At 44.5% G+C, this 19,660-nt stretch overlaps 1 protein-coding gene across 1 annotated transcript in view; it reads left to right on the top strand.

The window, feature by feature from the left end:
• Positions 1-16,972, top strand: part of LOC147731564 (plakophilin-4-like) — a 387,101-nt gene extending 370,129 nt beyond the window's left edge. Inside the window, exons 6-8 of the mRNA XM_086954215.1 lie at positions 15,224-15,349; positions 15,457-15,644; positions 16,916-16,972. Of these exons, the coding sequence (XP_086810341.1) occupies positions 15,224-15,349; positions 15,457-15,644; positions 16,916-16,972 (371 nt within the window). The remainder of the gene's footprint in view (positions 1-15,223; positions 15,350-15,456; positions 15,645-16,915) is intronic.
• Positions 16,973-19,660: the final 2,688 nt, after the last annotated feature.

Here is a 19,660-nt window from a genome sequence, read left to right as displayed (position 1 = left end):
TTTTGCTTTATTTAGACTGTCCAGCTTGAGTATGCCCCTCCTATTTCCCAAACCTTGTTTACTGTATTCTTCCACAAACTCGCTTTCTGTAAACCAGCCTTTAAATATTGTTCTTATTTTGTCACATTTACTGTGCATTCAAATACAGAGGTAAAATGTCAAGCTCTCTTCTGAGGGAGCTGTGTTTTCTTATCTTTCTCTGACCTCTGTGAGAATTTGTGGCAATCCTGCTGAGTATCCATGTAAGAGGAGAAAATATTTACACACGCGCATGCAAGCATACGCAAACACACCCACCACCACCACCACCACCACCACACCCACCACCACCACCACCACCACATTCTGAAGTGTGGTGGAAACAAAAATATGAAAACCTTCAAACCTGTCAGTACCCTGGGTGATGACCGGCACAGATTATTGTTTGTGTGCAGTAAAACCGTATTTCAGTGCACATGTAATGTTGATTTCAATTTGAAAATGTGTTGTCTATAATGACAGTGCACTACCACACCATGCATACTCCACACTACAGCACTCCACTCTGTGCCCTTTCACTCTATTCCCTTTCACTCTATTCCCTTTCACTCTATTCCCTTTCACTCTATTCCCTTCCACTCTATTCCCTTCCACTCTATTCCCTTCCACTCTATTCCCTTCCACTCTATTCCCTTCCACTCTATTCCCTTCCACTCTATTCCCTTCCACTCTATTCCCTTCCACTCTATTCCCTTCCACTCTATTCCCTTCCACTCTATTCCCTTCCACTCTATTCCCTTCCACTCTATTCCCTTCCACTCTATTCCCTTCCACTCTATTCCCTTCCACTCTATTCCCTTCCACTCTATTCCCTTCCACTCTATTCCCTTCCACTCTATTCCCTTCCACTCTATTCCCTTCCACTCTATTCCCTTCCACTCTATTCCCTTCCACTCTATTCCCTTCCACTCTATTCCCTTCCACTCTATTCCCTTCCACTCTATTCCCTTCCACTCATATTCCCTTCCACTCTATTCCCTTCCACTCCATTTTGCGATACTCCACAACATGCCACTCCACTCCACTCTAATACACGTCTTTTGCTACGCCACGCTACTCCAGTGTATGCCGCGATACTCCACAACACTCCACTCTATCTCCCTTTACTCTACCCCAATCTACCCTACCCAACTCCACTACAAACTATCTCACCCCAGTCAACCCCACCCCACCCCATTGCAATCTACCCCACTTCAATCTACCCAATTCCACTATGATCTAATCTACCAGACTCCACTTCACTCCAATCTATTCCACTTAGTCCAACCCAATTACCCAATCCCACTCACTTCAATCTACCCCAGTCTACCCACTCTGCTCTCATCCACTCCAAGCTTCCCCAAACCACCCCATTCCAGTGCACATTAATCCAACTCACTCCGCTCCAGTCTACCCAACTATACTTCATTCTACTCCAGTCCAATTGGCTCCATTTTCCCCCATTCTACTCCAAGCTCTCCTGCAATCTATCCAAGTCCACTCTAAGCTACCCCACTCTGCTCCAATCCACCCCACTCCAATCTACCACAATCTACACCCCTCCAATCTACCACACTTCAATCCACCTGATCTACCCCACCCCAATCTACCCTCCTCAGTCTACCCCACCTGAACCAATCCCTATCTGCTCCACTTCTATCTGCTCCACTCCATTCCAGTCTGCCCCACTTCACCCCACTCCAATCATCCCTCTTCAATCTACCCCTCTCCAGTCTACACCACTCCGATATACCCCACTCCTCTCTTCCAGTCTACTCACTTCACTCTTCCCTAATCAATCTTACTCTACTCCAATCTCGACTCTCCTCAATCTATCCAACTCCACTCCAGACTACCCCACTCCACCCCAGTCTACCCCACTCCATTCTACCCACTCCAGTCTATCACAGTTCATACCACTGTACATCAATCAATCCTACTTCACTGCAATCTACCACACTCCAGTCGAATCTAACCCACCCCATCGCAATCTACCCTACCCCACTCCATCCAAACTACCCTACTCCAATCTACCCGATCAAATCTGCCCCACTACAATCTACCCCAGTATACTCCAGTGCAATCTACTCTACTCCACTGTACCCCACCCTAACTCAAAGTACCCCCTCTCCATTCCATTCTATCCTACTATTATCCATCGAATGTACCCCACTCCAACCTATCCCTCTCCACTATATCCCAGTCTTCCCCGATCTCCCCCACCCACTCCACCCCAGTCTACCACACCCCACTCCAATCTACCCCACTTTATTCTATTCCAACTCCAGTCTACCCCAACTCACCTCACAAAATGTTAGCCATGCTGAAAAGCAGCCACACTAGTGTACATAATGGACAAAACACATTGTCAATGCCAGTACCTCTTTCATAGGTGAGACCTATTGGCACTGCCAATGCTTGTTGTTTTTGTTCTACATTAACATCCTAGAAACATCTTTGCTGTAAAGCGTAGTAGATCTCCCAAAAGTTGTCAACCACTCAATTCTCTGCATGGTCGCCCCCAAACATGTTGCTTTGTTTCCTCAACTATTGCTGAATTTCGTTTTTGTTGACATTGACTGTGCACTTCACCACTGCTAACCAGTGATAAATTGCTTGTGCTCACTCCTCTAAACGTGGTTTGATTGGCTAACACCTGATTGGCATATTTAATTTACTTAAGTCCCTTGTAGAGTGGTGTACTACATACCCAGGGCCTGTAAAATAAATGCTACCAGTGGGCCTGCAGCACTGATGGTGCTCCCACTTAAGTAGCACCTTAAGACATGTTGCAGGCCTGTTTTACACTGCCATGTTGACTTTGCATTAAAACCCCCTTGCCAAGCCTTAAACTCCCCTTTTATTACATATAACACACTCCTAAGGTGGGCCCTAGTTAGCCCATAGGGCAGAGTGCTGTGTGTTTGAAAGGTAGGACATATACTTTTAAGTTTTACATATCCTGGTAGTGAAAAACCCCTAAATTCTGTGAGTCCTACCCGTCTCATTGGATTACATTGGAGAATCCTAATTACATGTAATAAATACGCTGTACTTTTCAATTGGGAACGCTTATCGATGTCCTGTTTGGGTTCTTTGGAATTGTAGTGAAATACCCTATTATTGGTGAAGTCTGATGTTTGATTACAGTTTTCAAAATGACACTTTTAGAATGTTGTCATTGTTCTGAACTTAGCTCTTGTGTGCCTGTAGCCTGGCCAGTGTCACATGACTGGGTGTAACTGACAGTTAGACTTTGTGAATTTCTCCTAGACAGTTGTACAATAGAGGTATTAGCTATGCCTGAACGGCCAACTGCTGGCAGGATAGGAGGGGTGGAGCTTAGCTCAGCCCCACTTGCAACTGAATAACCTCTGCTCTGCCTTCACACAAAGGGCCTAACAACTCCACCTTGTCACTGCAGCCAGCTTGGAGTCCGGGTAGGGGAATCAGGAAATTCCATGCACTTTAGAGAACTTTCCTAGAAGCTTCTCCCTTCTACCAGAGGAAGGGCAGCAGGGAGGAAAAATAGGACCTTCGGACCCACTCTTCATTTCACTACTGGACCTGCGGAAGGACTCTGAGGACTGCCTGTTCCTGTGACCTGCTGTGCACTCTGCTAGACTGCTGCTGTACCTGGAAGGACTTTTTTTCTGTCTAGAGCTTGCCTTGAACCTTCAGAGGTCAGCCCTGCCGTTGAGTCCTGCATCTTCACCTGCACCCAATACTACCAGTGTGACTCCAAGTGCTAGTTTGCTGGCCTCCTGTTCAGAGCCACAGGAACACAAAAGGCTCCCACCATCTTGAACCCGCACCTGGATCCAGCCTGAGTGAGTTCTGAACCCCCAAGAGGTGACCCACCTTGCTGGGTAAGGCCAGGACCCTTGGTTGTGGTGCTAAAGGTGCCCAGATGGCCAAATCCCAAAACTGAGGATTTAGAAAAATGTTGGTAAAAATATGCTCTGAGAACCATGAGGAGACCGGGACCAACCTAATCGCCTATGCGACCGAGGTGTATCACTGACCACATTGACTAAGTGGATTCTCCCGCAATGTTCTTCTCTGCTGCAGCACATCCTTTTAAGTGGTCTTTCGCCATAGAGGAATCCAACCTTGTGGAGCTCTCTTTCACTACAGCCCACTGCCTCTTGCCCCTGTAGATTTTAAACTCCATTTCGACAGCTTAGTGCGAACTTAGAAATTTTCACCGCAGCTTTGACCCAAGGCCATCTGATGATGATATCCCTTCCTCGGCCACCTCCTGGCAGCCTTGCCCCACTGAACTTTACCTTCTCAGACACTTTTTCTCAGCATTTCTTCTAAGTCTAAAGTTAAATGCTGACCTTGTAAAATCTGCTTCTTGTATCCGAATTGAGCTCTATCGTGGTCGGGCAAATTTTTTGATGTGGACCTGGTTTCCCGCAACTAGATGTTCATGGTTTGCGCTTTGATCTTTTAGGCGTTCATTTTTACTAAAAACGTTAACAATTCATAACTCCGGTTCTATGGATTGCGGTATTGATATAAAGATAAATTATTAAAATTTGCTCTGTTTCCCAATGCATATCTGGAATAAGCCACTGTTCCTATTATTCTGCTGCCTTTCAGTAATTATATTTCAGACATAGGCCCTTCTATATTATATCTGGCCAGACTACTAGTCTAACATCTAATATAAGGTTTTAGGGGGCTTTTCGACTTGGGATAGAATTCTCATTCGAGACCTAGAAATAGTGCTTGTCGAGTGAAGCATCACCTCGGAATTACTGGTGAGGGTAAGATATGCATTGTGACACTCCACAGATGGATTTGTGTTTCACTATTACCCCATGTCTGATTGCACATTTGTTTAAAAACAAAAAAACTGACGTTCACAGATTTCATTTTCTGTTAAAGATAAATGCCCTTTGTGCCATGGCTAAGATGCTTCCTTGATCAATTGCATGGTTCCTGAAAGTCGCTGTTCATGATTGATATAACTTCTGTACTTTAGCCATTTGTTTCCTTCCATAATTACAATATGACTTGTTGCAGCATCTGCCACCACTATAAAGAAAGCCCTATTTTATGTCCATAATGCTCATTGTCTTGGTGTGCATGTGTCTTCCTCTTTAGTGTGTGGGTTTTAAAATTATTTAATTTAACTTTGTTGCAAACATTAATAAATTCCACACAGCCATTGGCAGAACAGCCAAGATCATGTTTTGCGAGTGGCAGCATGCAACTTTTGCATCAACAGGCAGTCAGGGCAATGATTCTCCTTTTTTTCATGCTGACAGTAAATCAACGGCGGTGTCCTCTGGACAATAACACCTTGTGTCGACAATCCTTGGTGGGAGATCTGTATGTTTTAAGAGCACACTTGTCCTTACTTGTTTCTTAAGGGTAATTGAAGTGTGATGACATCAGGGTAGATAGCAGCACCAGAACACCTGTCCAACATCACAACCATATCACCACCCACCCAGTTATAACGAAAGACGAATCCAGTTAGTCTCCATGGGAGTTTTGCAGCAGTGTCTCCTGCCTTCCCCTTCGAGCCACATATGCAGCAACTTTGTGAGGACTAGCACAGCACTTGTGTTCATGAGTGTGATAATGGAAGACTGCCAGAAAAGTCGGCCTCCCTCTCCCCAAGGACTCTGATTATGCTGACACAATCCTCAAAATCCTCTTTCACCTAGAGCGTGTCCCGCTAGTCACTGCTGGAGCGCTTAATTGATTGGAAGCGTATCATTCAGCCAGGGAAGTGTGTGTGATTCTCCTCTCATTCCCTAGATGAAGATGCCCCCATTCTCCAAAAGCAGTGCCTCAGTGACTGAGCTCTCTCAATCACAAAGATAGCTTGTCCAGAGCTCCTCTTGTGTCCTAGTGTGCTGACAAGAAGAGTGAAGTAGGGTCTATCCTCTCCCACCACTTCCGATCTTTTTGTGCAATCTTTATAAAAAAATTACTTTTAATTTACTTTTATTCTTGCATTGTTAGCAGGCCTAGGCGTAGTTCGCGGAATCTCGCTACGCAGAATTCCGCGTAGTGACAAAAAAGCTCTGCGGAGTTCTGCAAGTGGCGGAGTGCAGTGCAAACTGCCATTCGCGCTGGTCTTCCTGACGCTCGGGTAAAAAGTCTACCTGAGCGGCAGCTCGCGCTTGAAAACTTACTGTTCACGAACTGGGAAAAACTCAGCTGCACAACGCGGAGCAGAGTTTTCTGCACTCTGTGAGCTCCGTGGAGCGTGAAGTGCAGAAAACTCAGCGAATGGAGCGAAGTTCACCACCTAGGTTGTTACTGTTGCATGTTGACTCTGCTGTGATTATGTAGCAGGACTATGAAAATTCAATAGTTGTTCAGCTTGTTTAATATTTTTCATTGCTGGTTTATCGCCATCTTCACTAGTTAGGGAAAATGCTTCAGTGAGATATAGATAACTTTGTGACTCACACTGATATCTGCTTCTTAAATTGCACTTCCAATGCAGTGCACCACTCAAGGCAGAGCTATAATTCTACAAACTGTAATTAGTTGATCCAAGGGCACATGGTCTTAGTCATTGCTGGCAGAGACCATATGAGTGCCCTGTCTGCGTGTTGGCATAACCATTGTGACTATCAGGTTTGCCAGCGGCTTGACAGCGGCAGGGTCATCTGTCTGGCAGGATGTCGACGGATGCTGCGTCAGCAGTTTCTCAGTGCTTTTTCCTTATTTTAACTGTGACAACATTGGACTTGGTCTGGTCTTTTGTCATTTGAAAATTCATAATTATTTACCTTCCGTATTTTAAATCCGAATTAGACCATCTTCAGGTGTTATTTTTTAATGTGCCTTTAGAACTTCTACAAAATGAGATAATACTGTTGGGATTACATGTCTTAAATACGCCAATAATGTAGTGTAGCTCAGCAAGCTCTTCAGACACAGAGCATTGTGCCAACCTCTTTCATCTGTTGACCCTGGATTGATATTGACTATTTAAAAAAAAATCCTTACTAACAGATACATGTTGGAGACCTAAATGGTATACTGGTTAAGTACCTTTTAGTCTGCACAGGTGGGAACCTACCCCATCTTTTAATTGCGCCCCATCAGGAGAACTCTTAATGTGAGGACATGTCAAGAAGCCCTAGAGGAGGGCATGAAGGGGGACTCTGCTCAGATGGCCGCCCTATTTACAAAATTCATGATCAAGATAAACTCAATTTTACCAGTAGACGTCCCCCATAAACCTCTGCAGTGATAGCTATAAACTTCTTCTTTTGTCTTTGAATTGAGTGGAAAGTGCTTTTTATGTTCTATTTGCTCTTACATGATTTTTTTAATTGAGAGTGGAAAGTGCCTTTTATTTTTTGTTTGAATATGTTTTATTGAGGACATAGCATAAGAATATCACATATTACAACCATTCAAGTAAGACAGTCGGAGGTTATATCATACTAGGTACCATGACAATTGTATACAACATCAATATTAGAGTGTGATAGTCTCATGTCCTAGATATCAGTGCTGGAAGTAAGGAATCATAAGTGTAATACAGCAACTCCTCATTTTTCTAATATGAGCTCATGCTCATCTCCATTGAGTGTTGTGCCAGTTAAAACGAGTATGATGTTTCCATCCTGTCTGATTCACAACAATTGTTTAGTTATGCCTCTACGTGTGATGCGCTAACGTGTCTGGTAATGATACATAGCGGTGGCTGCATTCCCAACTATAGCAGGAGTGTGGCATTATATAGGTACTCCTATAGATAGGCGTCTTGGGCCGTTCATGCCACGCTATATGTTTTTGTTACAGATGTGTCCTGTATAGCCAGTATGTGGGATGTCCCCGTGACCTCTGTCTCGTGTGTCAATAGTCACTGCTAGTGACATCTCGCGTCTGTCGTCTGCCGGGGCTACCATGGTGTTCTGATGTCAATTCTTTGCTTATCGTCTAACTGGGGTAATTTGAGAGGACGATCAGGAATGGGAACCTGGGCAAACGGGAAGGGGAAGTATGACATAGGAGGAAACTCGGGGTGAGGCTCCCTGTCATGTTGGAGAACAAGTAAGTCAAAAGGGGAGTAAGAAACGGGACCTGAAAGGAGGGAGGGAAAGAGCAAAGGGGATACGCTATTGAGACATGTCTGGTAGGGTGTGAGGGTGAGTGCTGTGTCTGTGCGTCACGGTGTGGGCGGAATCATGCATCCGTATGGGCTGATAATTGGCAATCAGGGAGGGCGGCTCACTCCGGGGCGGGAGCGGAGCGCGGTGGCTCCGCTAGGCGTTGCATCTGGGGAGGACCTTTCAGCTCAGGATGGCAACGAAGGGCGGTCAGCAGTCGTGTCATGTGTGCAGCACACCAGTGCTCCTCCTTGTCGCATCATACATTCCGGCCCTCCGCCTCTATGGCGTTGCTATCATGGGAGGACCAGCAGGGGTGGGCGGTGTTTGAGCGCTGTCTTGGTCGGTGTATGCCTGGCGGAAAGTCTGCAGGATATCTCCCCACAGCTGCGCTATAGGTATGACTCTCAGGCCTGCTGTTTCCTCTCTACGCAGGGTCACCTCCTCCGCCACCGCCCAATTGTGAAAAGAGGTGTACCAATGTCGGGGTTGTGGTGGATCTTTGTGTTTCCAACGCTTGGTGATTAGCCGCTTGACGGTGATGAGGCCTAGCTCCCAGAACCTTGAGTGGACTTTGTTGTGCTTCGTTATCCTAAATAACCCAAGTAAACAGGCCTCCTACGTGTGTGGTAGTTCCGCTCCGGCCCCCTCGGTCAGTAGTGTCGTCACTGCCAACCAATAAGCGTGCAATCTGGGGCAGATCCAGAACATGAGGAGTATATCCGCACCTACCAGAGAGCAATGCGGGCATTCCGATGTATCGATATCAAATTATTTGTTTATTCTGTACAGATATGCTCTATGTACAATGTAGAGCTGAATGATTTTAAACCGGGAGTTTCGGGGGTTGTTGCTTGGTCCCTCCATGATCCTCTCCCAGTCCTTGCCTGACCAGTCCCTGCCTCTATCTGTTGTCCATTTCTCTCGCAATGACTGAAGGATACCAACAGTGTGCATCAACCGTGCTTGTGTTAACCAGTGTATCACATGTGTCCCACCTCCCATGATGTGTAAGTATTGTATTAGGAGGTGAGTCTGCGGTTCTTTCGTCATGTCTCCCCACGTCGCCGTACAGGTGCGTACTATGGAGGCGTGTAACAAGAACTGTCCTGCTGGTATGCCTGTATCCGCTTGTAGCCCATCAAACCTAAGTAGGACGCCATCTGTATATAAGTCAGCCATCGTTTCGATCCCTGCCTGCACCCAGTGCTCCATCATGGGTGCCGATACGGTCCCTCTATTGCTGGGATTCCCAATAGCGGATGGACGGGGGCATAGGGCGTTACCGCTCGCGTGAGCCACAGGCATCGCTTATAACATCGGTACGCAACAGCTAAATGCAGCTGTGCCGGGCGGGGGGCCCTGGTCAGGGGGTGGAAACGCGAGAGCTTGCGTGTGTCAGGGCCGGGCCAATGGAGGACGTGTCCTCCTGATTTCTGTGGAAAGTGCCTTTTATGTTATTTTGTTTGAATTGCAATGATTTTAATTAATTGTGCAAATAAACATATATATCTACCCCATCTCTGAAACGAGTAAAGAGTGTGAGTATGAGTGTGGTAATAGTCAATGATGTGTCACTACAACGTAGAATCAAGAGGATTGTGAAGAAATGGCTATTTCCATCTAAAGGTTTGAGATAATTGCTGCCCTTTCTTAGAGTTAATCCGTGGGTCCAGGATATCAGTGACCTGGTAATGATAATAATGAGCTAATCTAAAGCTATCTATGTGAGTCTCGCTAAGAGTGTTTTACTGAGACTTCAGACACCACAATATGTCCCATCTTGGTCTTGGTCTAGGGCCATCTGTAAACTGTAATTAGATCCTACCTACTCAGGAAAATATTCTCTTCTAAGCATTGCATCTAGTACACCACACAAAAAATGATGTGCCTCCAGTTTCCCTTAAGGAAAATGATATCATTATATTGTACTCTTCTGAAGCCACAACTTCTTGGAGCTTACTATCTATGAATGCAAAAACAACAGTTGATGGACTGAATGCAGAACAATGTCATACATTCACCCCAGTACAGAGATCTGGGCCTAAATCCATAGTTTTTTTTGCTCACCATGCCATTCCAGTTTGAACCTAGCCATATGCAAATCAGTCTTGACCCTGTGCCCCATGGGATCAGTCTAGCCCGAACTGCCAAGCTAGGTCCTCCCTGGACTGGAAACAAGCATCCTAGGACCGGTTTCGGGCTTTCAGCCCTCATCAGCCAGGATATCTTGATTCCAGTGGCATGGAGAGCACAGGACTAACGTCTGAGCATATCCGTCCCACTCGGGGTGACAAATGCAAAAACAACAGGATGCTTGTTTCCGGTCCAGGGAAGACATGGCATGGCAGTTCGGGCTGGACTGTTCCATGAGGCACAGGTCAGACTGATTTGCATATGGCCATGTCTGAACTGGGGTGGTGGAGTGAGCTAAAGAATGATGATGGATTAAACCCAGATCAGTTGACTGGGGTTGAGTGTTTGATTTGCTCAAACGCTCCGTCCATCATCCCCTTTGGTATTGTTTGGTTAGCCCCAAGTTGGCAGAGTATGCCCAGATGTGGGTCCCTTGCTCACTTTGTCACTTGATTCAAGATAGCCTGGCTGATGAGGGTTATGAACCTAAAACCGGTCCCAGGATGCTTGTTTCTGGTCCAGGGAAGACATGGCTTGGCAGTTCGGGCTGGACTGTTCCCATGAGGCTCAGGGTCAGACTGATTTGCATATGGCCATGTCTGAACTGGGGTGTTGGAGTGAGCTAAAGTATGATGATGGATTAAACCCAGATCAGTTGACTTGGGGTGAGTGTTTGATTTGCTCAAACGCTACGTCCATTATCCCCTTTGGTATCATCCCCTTTGGTATCGTACTATCTATGAAAACACATCTGGTCCATTGATCAACTGGTGACACATTGAGAGTGTTGTTATTTTACCACTATCTATGAGTGAATCTAATGCATTAATTGATATGTTATCTCAAATCATAGAATAGGAGCATGGTCTGCTCTCAGACACATCTATCGAGACTCAAGGACTTATTGACAGTACTACTCCATATTTCGCAGTAATGCTGATACACCATGTGGAGACATGTCAGAGTACATATATGCCAGAGGTGTACATGTAATGTTCCTGTTTCTACTAAACAATAAAAAGTGTGTTAAATGGAGGAAGAGCTCTGCAAATCACTGGTGTAATATCGTAGATTTCCTAGAATGTTTGACTAAGATATGACCCAAACTTCACCCCTTTCAGAAAATACTTGGAAATTGAGCTGCTCAAGGTTGTCTTAAACTGAGCACCCTCCAGATGTATGGGTGAGATTGGAGAATGTCAGGTGAACCTTACTTCTACAGCTGGATGGTCTCTAAATCCTCTTTCTCCTATGCTATCACTTTATTTTGCTTCTAGTGAGGCACAGCCTATTAAGGTAGCTCAACCCCTGCCTATTTTGGATACCAACCCAAAAAAGGCCATTCCAGGAGTGATCAGGAAGACCTAAAGGGAGGATCCCTTATCTGCTTAGGCTGATAAATGCTGAAAGGAGTTGACCCTGTACCCTCCTTCCCAGAACCTTCCTTCCTGGCCAATTCTCCTTTGTCTTACCTAGTAAGGGTAAAAGATGTGCTCACCAGTACCACCACATGCGATTGCCCAGGGAGTTCCGCAGGGATCGGCTTTAAGCCCCACTCTATTTAATCTTTATGTCCAGCCGCTAGCTGATGTCGCCATGCGTGGGAACCTTTCCATCGTGTCCTACGCAGACGACACTCAGCTGGCTGTTGCGATTAGTGGGGCTTCCGATCTCGAGGCAGCCAAGTTCCGCGAGGGACTTATATCCGTGGCCCAGTGGATGAATGACAATTTCCTGCAATTGAACGCTAAGAAAACCGAGGTGCTCATTGTGGGAAAACAAACTCATTTGTGGGGCGATAGCTGGTGGCCTCAAGAGCTCGGCTCCACTCCTACCCCCGTTACTGAAGTAAAAAATCTCGGGGTGTGGTTTGACTCCCAGTTGAGTTTTTCTACCCACACTAAAAAGACTGCTGCATCTTGCTTTGGGATCTTGCGTCAGCTTCGGTCCACTTTTAAATATTTCGACGCTCCCACCCGCCAACTTATCGTGCAAGCCATGATCCTGTCCAAATTGGACTACGCCAGCTCTCTTTTTCTTGGAGTTAACCAGGCTGAGCTCTCCCGCCTTAAACGCATTCAGAACGCCGCCGCCAGGGCTCTGGTTGGCTTGCCCAAATTCTGCTCAGCTAGGAGAACTATCTACAATCTCCATTGGCTCCCAGTGGCCCAGAGAATAAAGTTTAAATCTTTGATTTTGACTTTCAAAATTCTTAAACTCTCTTCCCCTCCAATTCTCCAGCAACTTATCTCTCCCTATGTGCCTACTCGCACTCTGAGGTCCTCTGTTCTCCATCTTGCCACAATCCCTCGTTTTAAGAGATCTAGGATTGGCGGACGTTCCTTCCAAGTCCTTGCTGCCAAGCTATGGAATTCCTTGCCTGCCCATATCCGGGCCATCGAGGGGCTTCTCGCTTTTAGGAAGGCGGTAAAAACCTTCCTTTTCCCCTTGGCACCTTAGGTCCGTTGTTGTTGTGTTGTGTTCTCTCCTTCTGTCCGGTCTCCTTGGTTCTGTTCTCGCGCCAGGACGCCCCTTTGCTGGGGCAGCTGCGCGCGTAATAAATCCGGATAACATAACATAACATAACATAACACTTCAAACCATTAAGAAACTGGAAACCGTGTTTTAGCTCTGACCGCTAAAAGCAGGCTTGGTAATTCTAAAGAAACTCTGCATCGCATAACATTCTTTTAGCCACTAGAAGTCAGACTGCTCCTGGTTATCCTTAAATTATCCTTCACCTTGTATGTCTTCTCAGACTATCACAACTGAACAGACATTACTGTTACTTTAGAAACCAAATCTAGATTACGACAGCCTTGCAAACCTACTACCCTATGCACCAGCACTATACCTGGGAAACGTTATCAAGAAGGTTGTTTCCAATCAGCTGCATGGGAAGTTCAAACGCAGTCTGGATTCAGGCCATAAAGCAATATAGAGTGTAGTGTGGATTGATTGAAAAACAAATTTGAGAATGCAACATATGATAATCCAAAATGCTGAAGGTCTCTATGCTAGAAAATTCATTTTTGAGAATGGCATAAATTGTCAAAAAAACTTTTGGTAGACCCATTGTTTATTAACATTAAATCTGACATGTTTGTGATTTCTGTCTTTACTTACAACAGCCTAGGGCTTAAGAAGTGCATGGAAATAGCATTGCATCTGTTTATTAGCAGAAATAGGCTGACTAGTAGTCAATGCAACACAGATAGTCTTAAAGTCCAGACATGAACATCGAAGTTGATTAAAAAAAAATAATGCTCCACAGTTTCAAGTTGAACAAATCTGGTGAATACAAACAAACTCTACCCTGAGTTCCAAACGTTTCTTTCCTCAAAAGTCCAAAAAGTAACTAACTCAGTGGCTCAAAGATGAGCCACGGGCAGATTTCTTACAGTGGAGTGGAAGCTAGAGAAACAACACACATTCAAATCGAAAGTGTTCCCCAGAGCTGCATCAGCTGTGGAGTAAACTGTCCCGGCACTCAACGGGTAGGCCAATGTAAGGCATCGCGTTCTATCAACCTGGTTCTTGCTCGCAACTCATTATTGTTATTTACCTTTATACAGCATACTCCAAAGGCTCAGGCTGCTTCATAGGAGCAGCCCGTGGGGGCAGTTGTCTGAGTTGACACATCCTGTCCCACAGCCCCAATGGATCCCACGCCCCCACCCCAGATGTGCAAGTAATTTTTCAGTGGTAGCCATACATCTTCGGGGCAGGAGGCGGGTGTAGCGTTTATGTATAGGCTCAAGATGTTCATTTAATGTATTTTAAATCTTCGACACACAAATATCACTAATACTATTTTTGCGAATGTTAGTACAACACAGCAATGTCTTAAAAAACAAAAGTCCAATAAACGAAGATCTAGATTTCAAAAACGTCAGTGGAGCACTGCACAAAGAAATGTATATGCATATGACATGTATATTGTGTTTTTTGTAAAAATGTTGAGGAAAATTCCTCTTTTTCTTATAATAAATGTTGTATGTTTTTAACTATTTAGTGTCTTTGTGCAGTGCTCCACTGACGTTTTTGAAATCTAGATCTTCGTTTATTGGACTTTTGTATAGTGTATAGTGTTGGGCTTTTTCTGGCTTTGCAAATTATCCACCCTGCCCCTATTGGATTTAAGGTTATCTCCCTGTTTTGTGATTTTAAATCTTCGAACCAGCTGTCTTGCATAGGTGTGCTGCTCCTGCCCAGGACTTGGCAACCTTTCTTCTGGTATACAGTAAAGCTATTGTTGTAAATGTTATGTTTGTCAGGATGTCTTTTTTTACCTAGAGCCAATAAGCATATTCTAGGATCACGGTCAGTGGTGCACTTTTTTTTAAAATGCCTCTAATATTTATATGTGATGCCATCTCTTTTGAATCACGTCTTTCGTTCTCCTGTTTTTGGTATTCGATGGTGCTTTCTCGAAATAGTTCACATCCTTCCCAGCGCTGTTATATTCATTTTGCTGTCTCTTGGGCTTTTGCTGTTCTGTCATTATTTTGCGTTGACACGTGCCTGCTTTAGTGTAGCTAGAAACGAGTAGATACATTGTTTTATTCCGTATTTATGTGGATTAGGAAGATTCAGAATTGCCTCTATTTAATAAACCAGCGGTAGGAACAAGTGATAGTGGTTAAGCAGAATGTGGCTTACAGGCAATATAAATACCACACAAATGGTTTATCTTAAAGTGTGATTTTTGTGCAATGGGTGTGCGGTCTGTGTCAAAGAATGCGGTAATTGATATTCTTAACGTCTTGAATGAAAATATTCTCGTTGATAATATACTGCCTTTAACTTGTGCGATTTCAGGAGATTACTTCATGGTAAATTTGCTGCCGTTGACATGCGTAGATTTTTTTACGTTATTTGATCTTTGTTTTGATTTGAACTGTGGCATTGTCGCAGTGTTTATTTAAAAGTAGTATTTCTTCTCACTGTACCTTCTTTCATTTCTATTCCAGATGTGCCATCCACTGGGGTCAGTAAACCCAGATTGTCTGACGGAGCCTACCCCAATATGTACCTAATGCGATCTGAGCCAGAAGCCGCCACCTTGTATTCGCCTGAACAAACATCACTGCACGAAAGTGAGGGTCTGTTGTATGCATTTTAAATACTAGAATGTGTTCCCAGGATTGGTTGCCGTCGGAAATGTTCATTAAACAGTTTTATCACATTACTTTTCTCTTTTCAGGATCACTGGGAAACTCCCGCAGCTCAACGCAAATGAATTCTTACTCCGACAGCGGATACCAGGAGGCCAACAGTTTCCATAACAGCCAGAGCGCGGGAAAGACTGACAGGCCGCAGCACACATTCCTTGGGTCTGCCAACAACCATCTTGTGAGAGGCTCGCGAGCTGAGGGGCAGACCTATGCGCAGGTACAGTGATTCGTCGCCTCATCTTTCCATTGTTAAGCTGTGGCTTGTAGTTTACAGCCGCAATAAACTACCCAAATGTGTGTATCGCGCCCCCTCCCCCTTCCTAACCTAACTCACTGAAAAATAGGCAAAATCTGTTACACTCTATTATTTATACTAATGCGTAGAGTACTTCAATAAAAGACCGAAATCTTGTGTTTAGCATTCTTATTGTAGTAGTTCTGGTTTTTCTATTGTAAACTGGTACTTAAATTATAGTTATTTTTTCCAACTTAGTGGTAGTGATTTTGATCAAACTAGAATGGCTAAATCATTGTATGCAGCCCTGCTGGCAATCAATGCTCAGACTGGGATGCCATTAGTGATGTCATCAAAGGCGCTATAAGAATAAGCGTTGCCTGTAGCAAGAGCAGGTGGGAGTTATGCTTCATTCGCTACTGTGGAGGATTTGGGGAAGGTTGAAGTGTTTTTTACGTTGCAGATTGAAGGTTGCATAGCTAACCTCAGCTAAGGAATTTTCAGGCATTTACGTTTTATATCATTACTTGAATGTGTCTCAACCGATAATTTTTCGTGCAATGTGAAATGTTTTTATACTACTTAGCACATCCCCTGTGAAAGGCTGAACATCTGTTAAGTTAACCTTTTTCAAAAGATTTAACGATTTTCGTCATGATATTATGTGATAGACTAAGACTGGAATTAAAATCCCAAACAATCAATGAGAGTGGCTGGGGCTGCTATCTTCATGTACTAGACCTCTCTAGTTTGTGTCCACTTGTTGTGTTTGCTCTGCATGTCTAGTAAACATGACCACAACCTGTTGTAGCATGGTCTTGACCTCTGGCAGTACTCTGCGTTTGGGTTGACCTGTGTGGGAAGCTGTAATGGTGATGTCTGCATGCAGTTCCGGTTTTGGGGTTCAAGCTAGTAAATGCAGACTACGAGTTGAATCCCTGCCCCACTTTTTGACCCTCTTGTGTAGAAAAAACAAACTAGCTTGCATCATCAGTACATGTTTACAGCACCTGTTGAGCACCATTGATTAGAACTGCAAGCTGTGTGGTCTGTTGCTTGATGGATTTATGGTGTGATATTGTGACTGGCAAGGCGAACTGAACAAAAGACATTGAACATTTTATTGAGCGATAACTTCCATGTTTTTGACTTTCTGTAATGTTAGATTATCTTTAATATGTTGATGTGTTGTATTAAAGAGTCCAATGGGGTGCATCTTGGACTTCCAAAGTATGCTTTTTATCATATCACAGGTTCAAGAACAATCTGATGTGGATATTAAGGAGGTCAAACGAAGATGTAGGGATTGAATTGCATGACGAATAACTGAGGTCCGATTCCACATGAGGACTTGTAGTGTTGAACAGGTATAGACAGTTGTTGGCAAGTCACTAATGTCTGGATTAGCTGCATCCTTCAAAGAAGGTATCAAGACATGCCTCATTGAAACCGATACGTGTACTCCATTTGTGCTGAGATCTTGACATTGAAAGCAGTACACCAAGAGCATGCGGGAACAGTTCTTAATATCTTACTGATTACTTCTAACTTGGAGAAAGCAAGACTTAGCTACAGTGTTGTTTAAGTGATTGGTTGATTGTGTGGTCATTGTGTGTAGTGTTATGTGGAACTAAAGGACCCGCATATCAAACTAGGATAGGTGTCATGTATAAAAGTGTTTGCTTTTCAGAAATTACTTGCAGATGAAGTTTGGGATTATGCTTTTTATATTGAAGCATTCTAGCACCGGAGGAGGCAGGCCCTGTAAGCACTGTTTACAAACATTTTAGTGTGAAAAGGCATTTTGTGACTTATCTTTAGATACATTAGCAATTTAGAGGACAGAGTAAATTACATTTGTCAAATTACCCAAGTAAGTCTATCCAGGGCCTCATTCTTTAATGGTTCACTATGTGCATTATGCTTTCTGGCACCTAAAAGCAGTTCAATATTGAATCAAACTTCACCCAAATGTATTTTACTCACAGCCGTACCCATCCCATCTACAATTACTGGCACAGTGCTAGACTGTAAAATCCAGGAGCGTGATTACAGATTAATGGCAGAGTATTACTGTTTGCCTGTTTGAGAAGGAAATTACTAGAAGAGTTGAATTTTTTTTGGGATTATCAGTAATTCGATTTCAGGTGCTTTGCAGCTCTGACCACCAGTCAATTCCAGTTCACTTCAGCCACATTATTTATTAATACGTGTACGAAAAACAAAAGCAAATTGCGTTGGTCAGCTAACAAGTTCTTGTAACACTTGGACACTATTCACAAGTCAATAAAGACCTATGTAAGATTAGCCTGCAGAAATCTACAAGAGTCGTGTGGTGGTTGGGATGCGATGAAATTCAGGAAAATTGTCACAGGGCGCAATGAAAGCAAACATAAAGAAATTGTGATACCCACAGAACGTTGTTATGCTCTGCCAAAATCTACAATAACCTGTAATAATGATTTTATCACCTTTGATGATGCTAGTTATAGTAACAAGCGGTCTGACACTGACACCGTACCCTTTGACATATAGAAGGCCAACAAAGAGCTATGGGCCCCACTGCTTACAAGGGTTTTAAACCTCATATATAGCACCTTATGTTCCGACAGACCTATGGTGTAATAGAGCATATTTTTCTGAAATTTTAGAGTCCTTGATCATCAAGATCCCCCGGAGGGTTCTTGAGATATAAATTTTAGAAAAAATAAATACTTTTAAATCTAACCTCAAGCAAGCATTGATCAACAACATCTTTGTCAACTTCTTAATAATCTGAAATAGTAAGTTTGGCGACTCTCTCAGGTTGGGTGACCAAATCCGACAGGGCAGAGGTCTAGGAGTTCAGTAAACTTACATTGAACAGTTACCTGGTCACCAGAGCCTTTTCCCGTCAAGTTCTAGCCTTTAGGAAACAACCGCCATAGATGATAATGGAATGGTTCTAATGCCGAGAATGCAGGCAGAAAACATGGTCAATGATGCTTCTGGAGCTGTGTGGTCGACAGGGGTGAACTGCGGTGGATCCCTCGGTCCTCAAGTGGGTTGAGGCGACTTTGACCAAGGCACTTTGGGCTCCATGACTTCCCCTGTGCGACAGCAGGTCAGCTGCAGCAGGGCTTTCGATCTCCTGACACAGCGGTCACCACAAATATCCTTTGGGGGGACTAGTGTCCCTCTTGGGTGACAAATCTGGTTTCCAATAGCACTCCTGGGTCTGGCAAACACGGGTGACACCTTTGGCTGTTTCGGATTTGCTTTTTGGCGTGACCGCAATGGCCAGCGGCGATCTCTCAGGAGTGGCCACTGTTTTGTGAGTTTGGGCTTCCACATCTTTGATGTCCCTGGTGCTGTTCCAGGGGGCAGGCCAACTCATCCTTGGAGTCACTGCTTCAATCTAGGGCTGGGAATAACATTTTCCCCGATCCACAGGCACAGTCCAATCTCACCAGCCTAAAGTGCAGCTTGTGCAGTCTTTCCGATTGTGCAGTCTCTCTTCGTGCAGCTTTTAGGTCAGCAGGATACTCCTCTCGTGGTTCTCTCTCCAAATACATGATGTACTGAAGTTCAGAGTGCCAAGGGTGCTCATTTTATCCCGGGAAAGGGGACAATGCAGTCACTAGCCAGTGGGTTTGTAAGTCCACTCCTCTTTGGTGACCAAGTTCTGGCGATGTGTGATATTTGACAATCCTAGAGTACAATATCCTTGCCACTCTCAAGGTGTCTGAACTCTTCCTCGACTGTGAGGAGCTTGGTAGCCCAGCCCAGAGATTGGCTACCTTAGGGCTACGCGCTCATGGGAAAACCAGTGTGGGGATGGTTTTCCCTCTCTGGCCTGGTCTCCAACTGGTCTACAAAAACAAAAGACAGCCTGCTCAGGTGAGTTGTCACAGACGGCCCTTCAAAGGCGGCTTCCTCTTTGAAGCTCGGCTTTTGGGCTAACACCCCTTCTAGCATTCCTGGGGTACCCTTCCCAGGAGAGGAGGTCACACCTGGCT

Source organism: Lissotriton vulgaris, chromosome 2_1, assembly GCF_964263255.1.
Source record: "Lissotriton vulgaris chromosome 2_1, aLisVul1.2, whole genome shotgun sequence".
In the NCBI taxonomy this organism is placed as follows: domain Eukaryota; kingdom Metazoa; phylum Chordata; class Amphibia; order Caudata; family Salamandridae; genus Lissotriton; species Lissotriton vulgaris.
The sequence above is the reverse complement of the archived record's forward strand: the minus strand, read 5'-3'. Positions and strand labels throughout refer to the sequence as shown.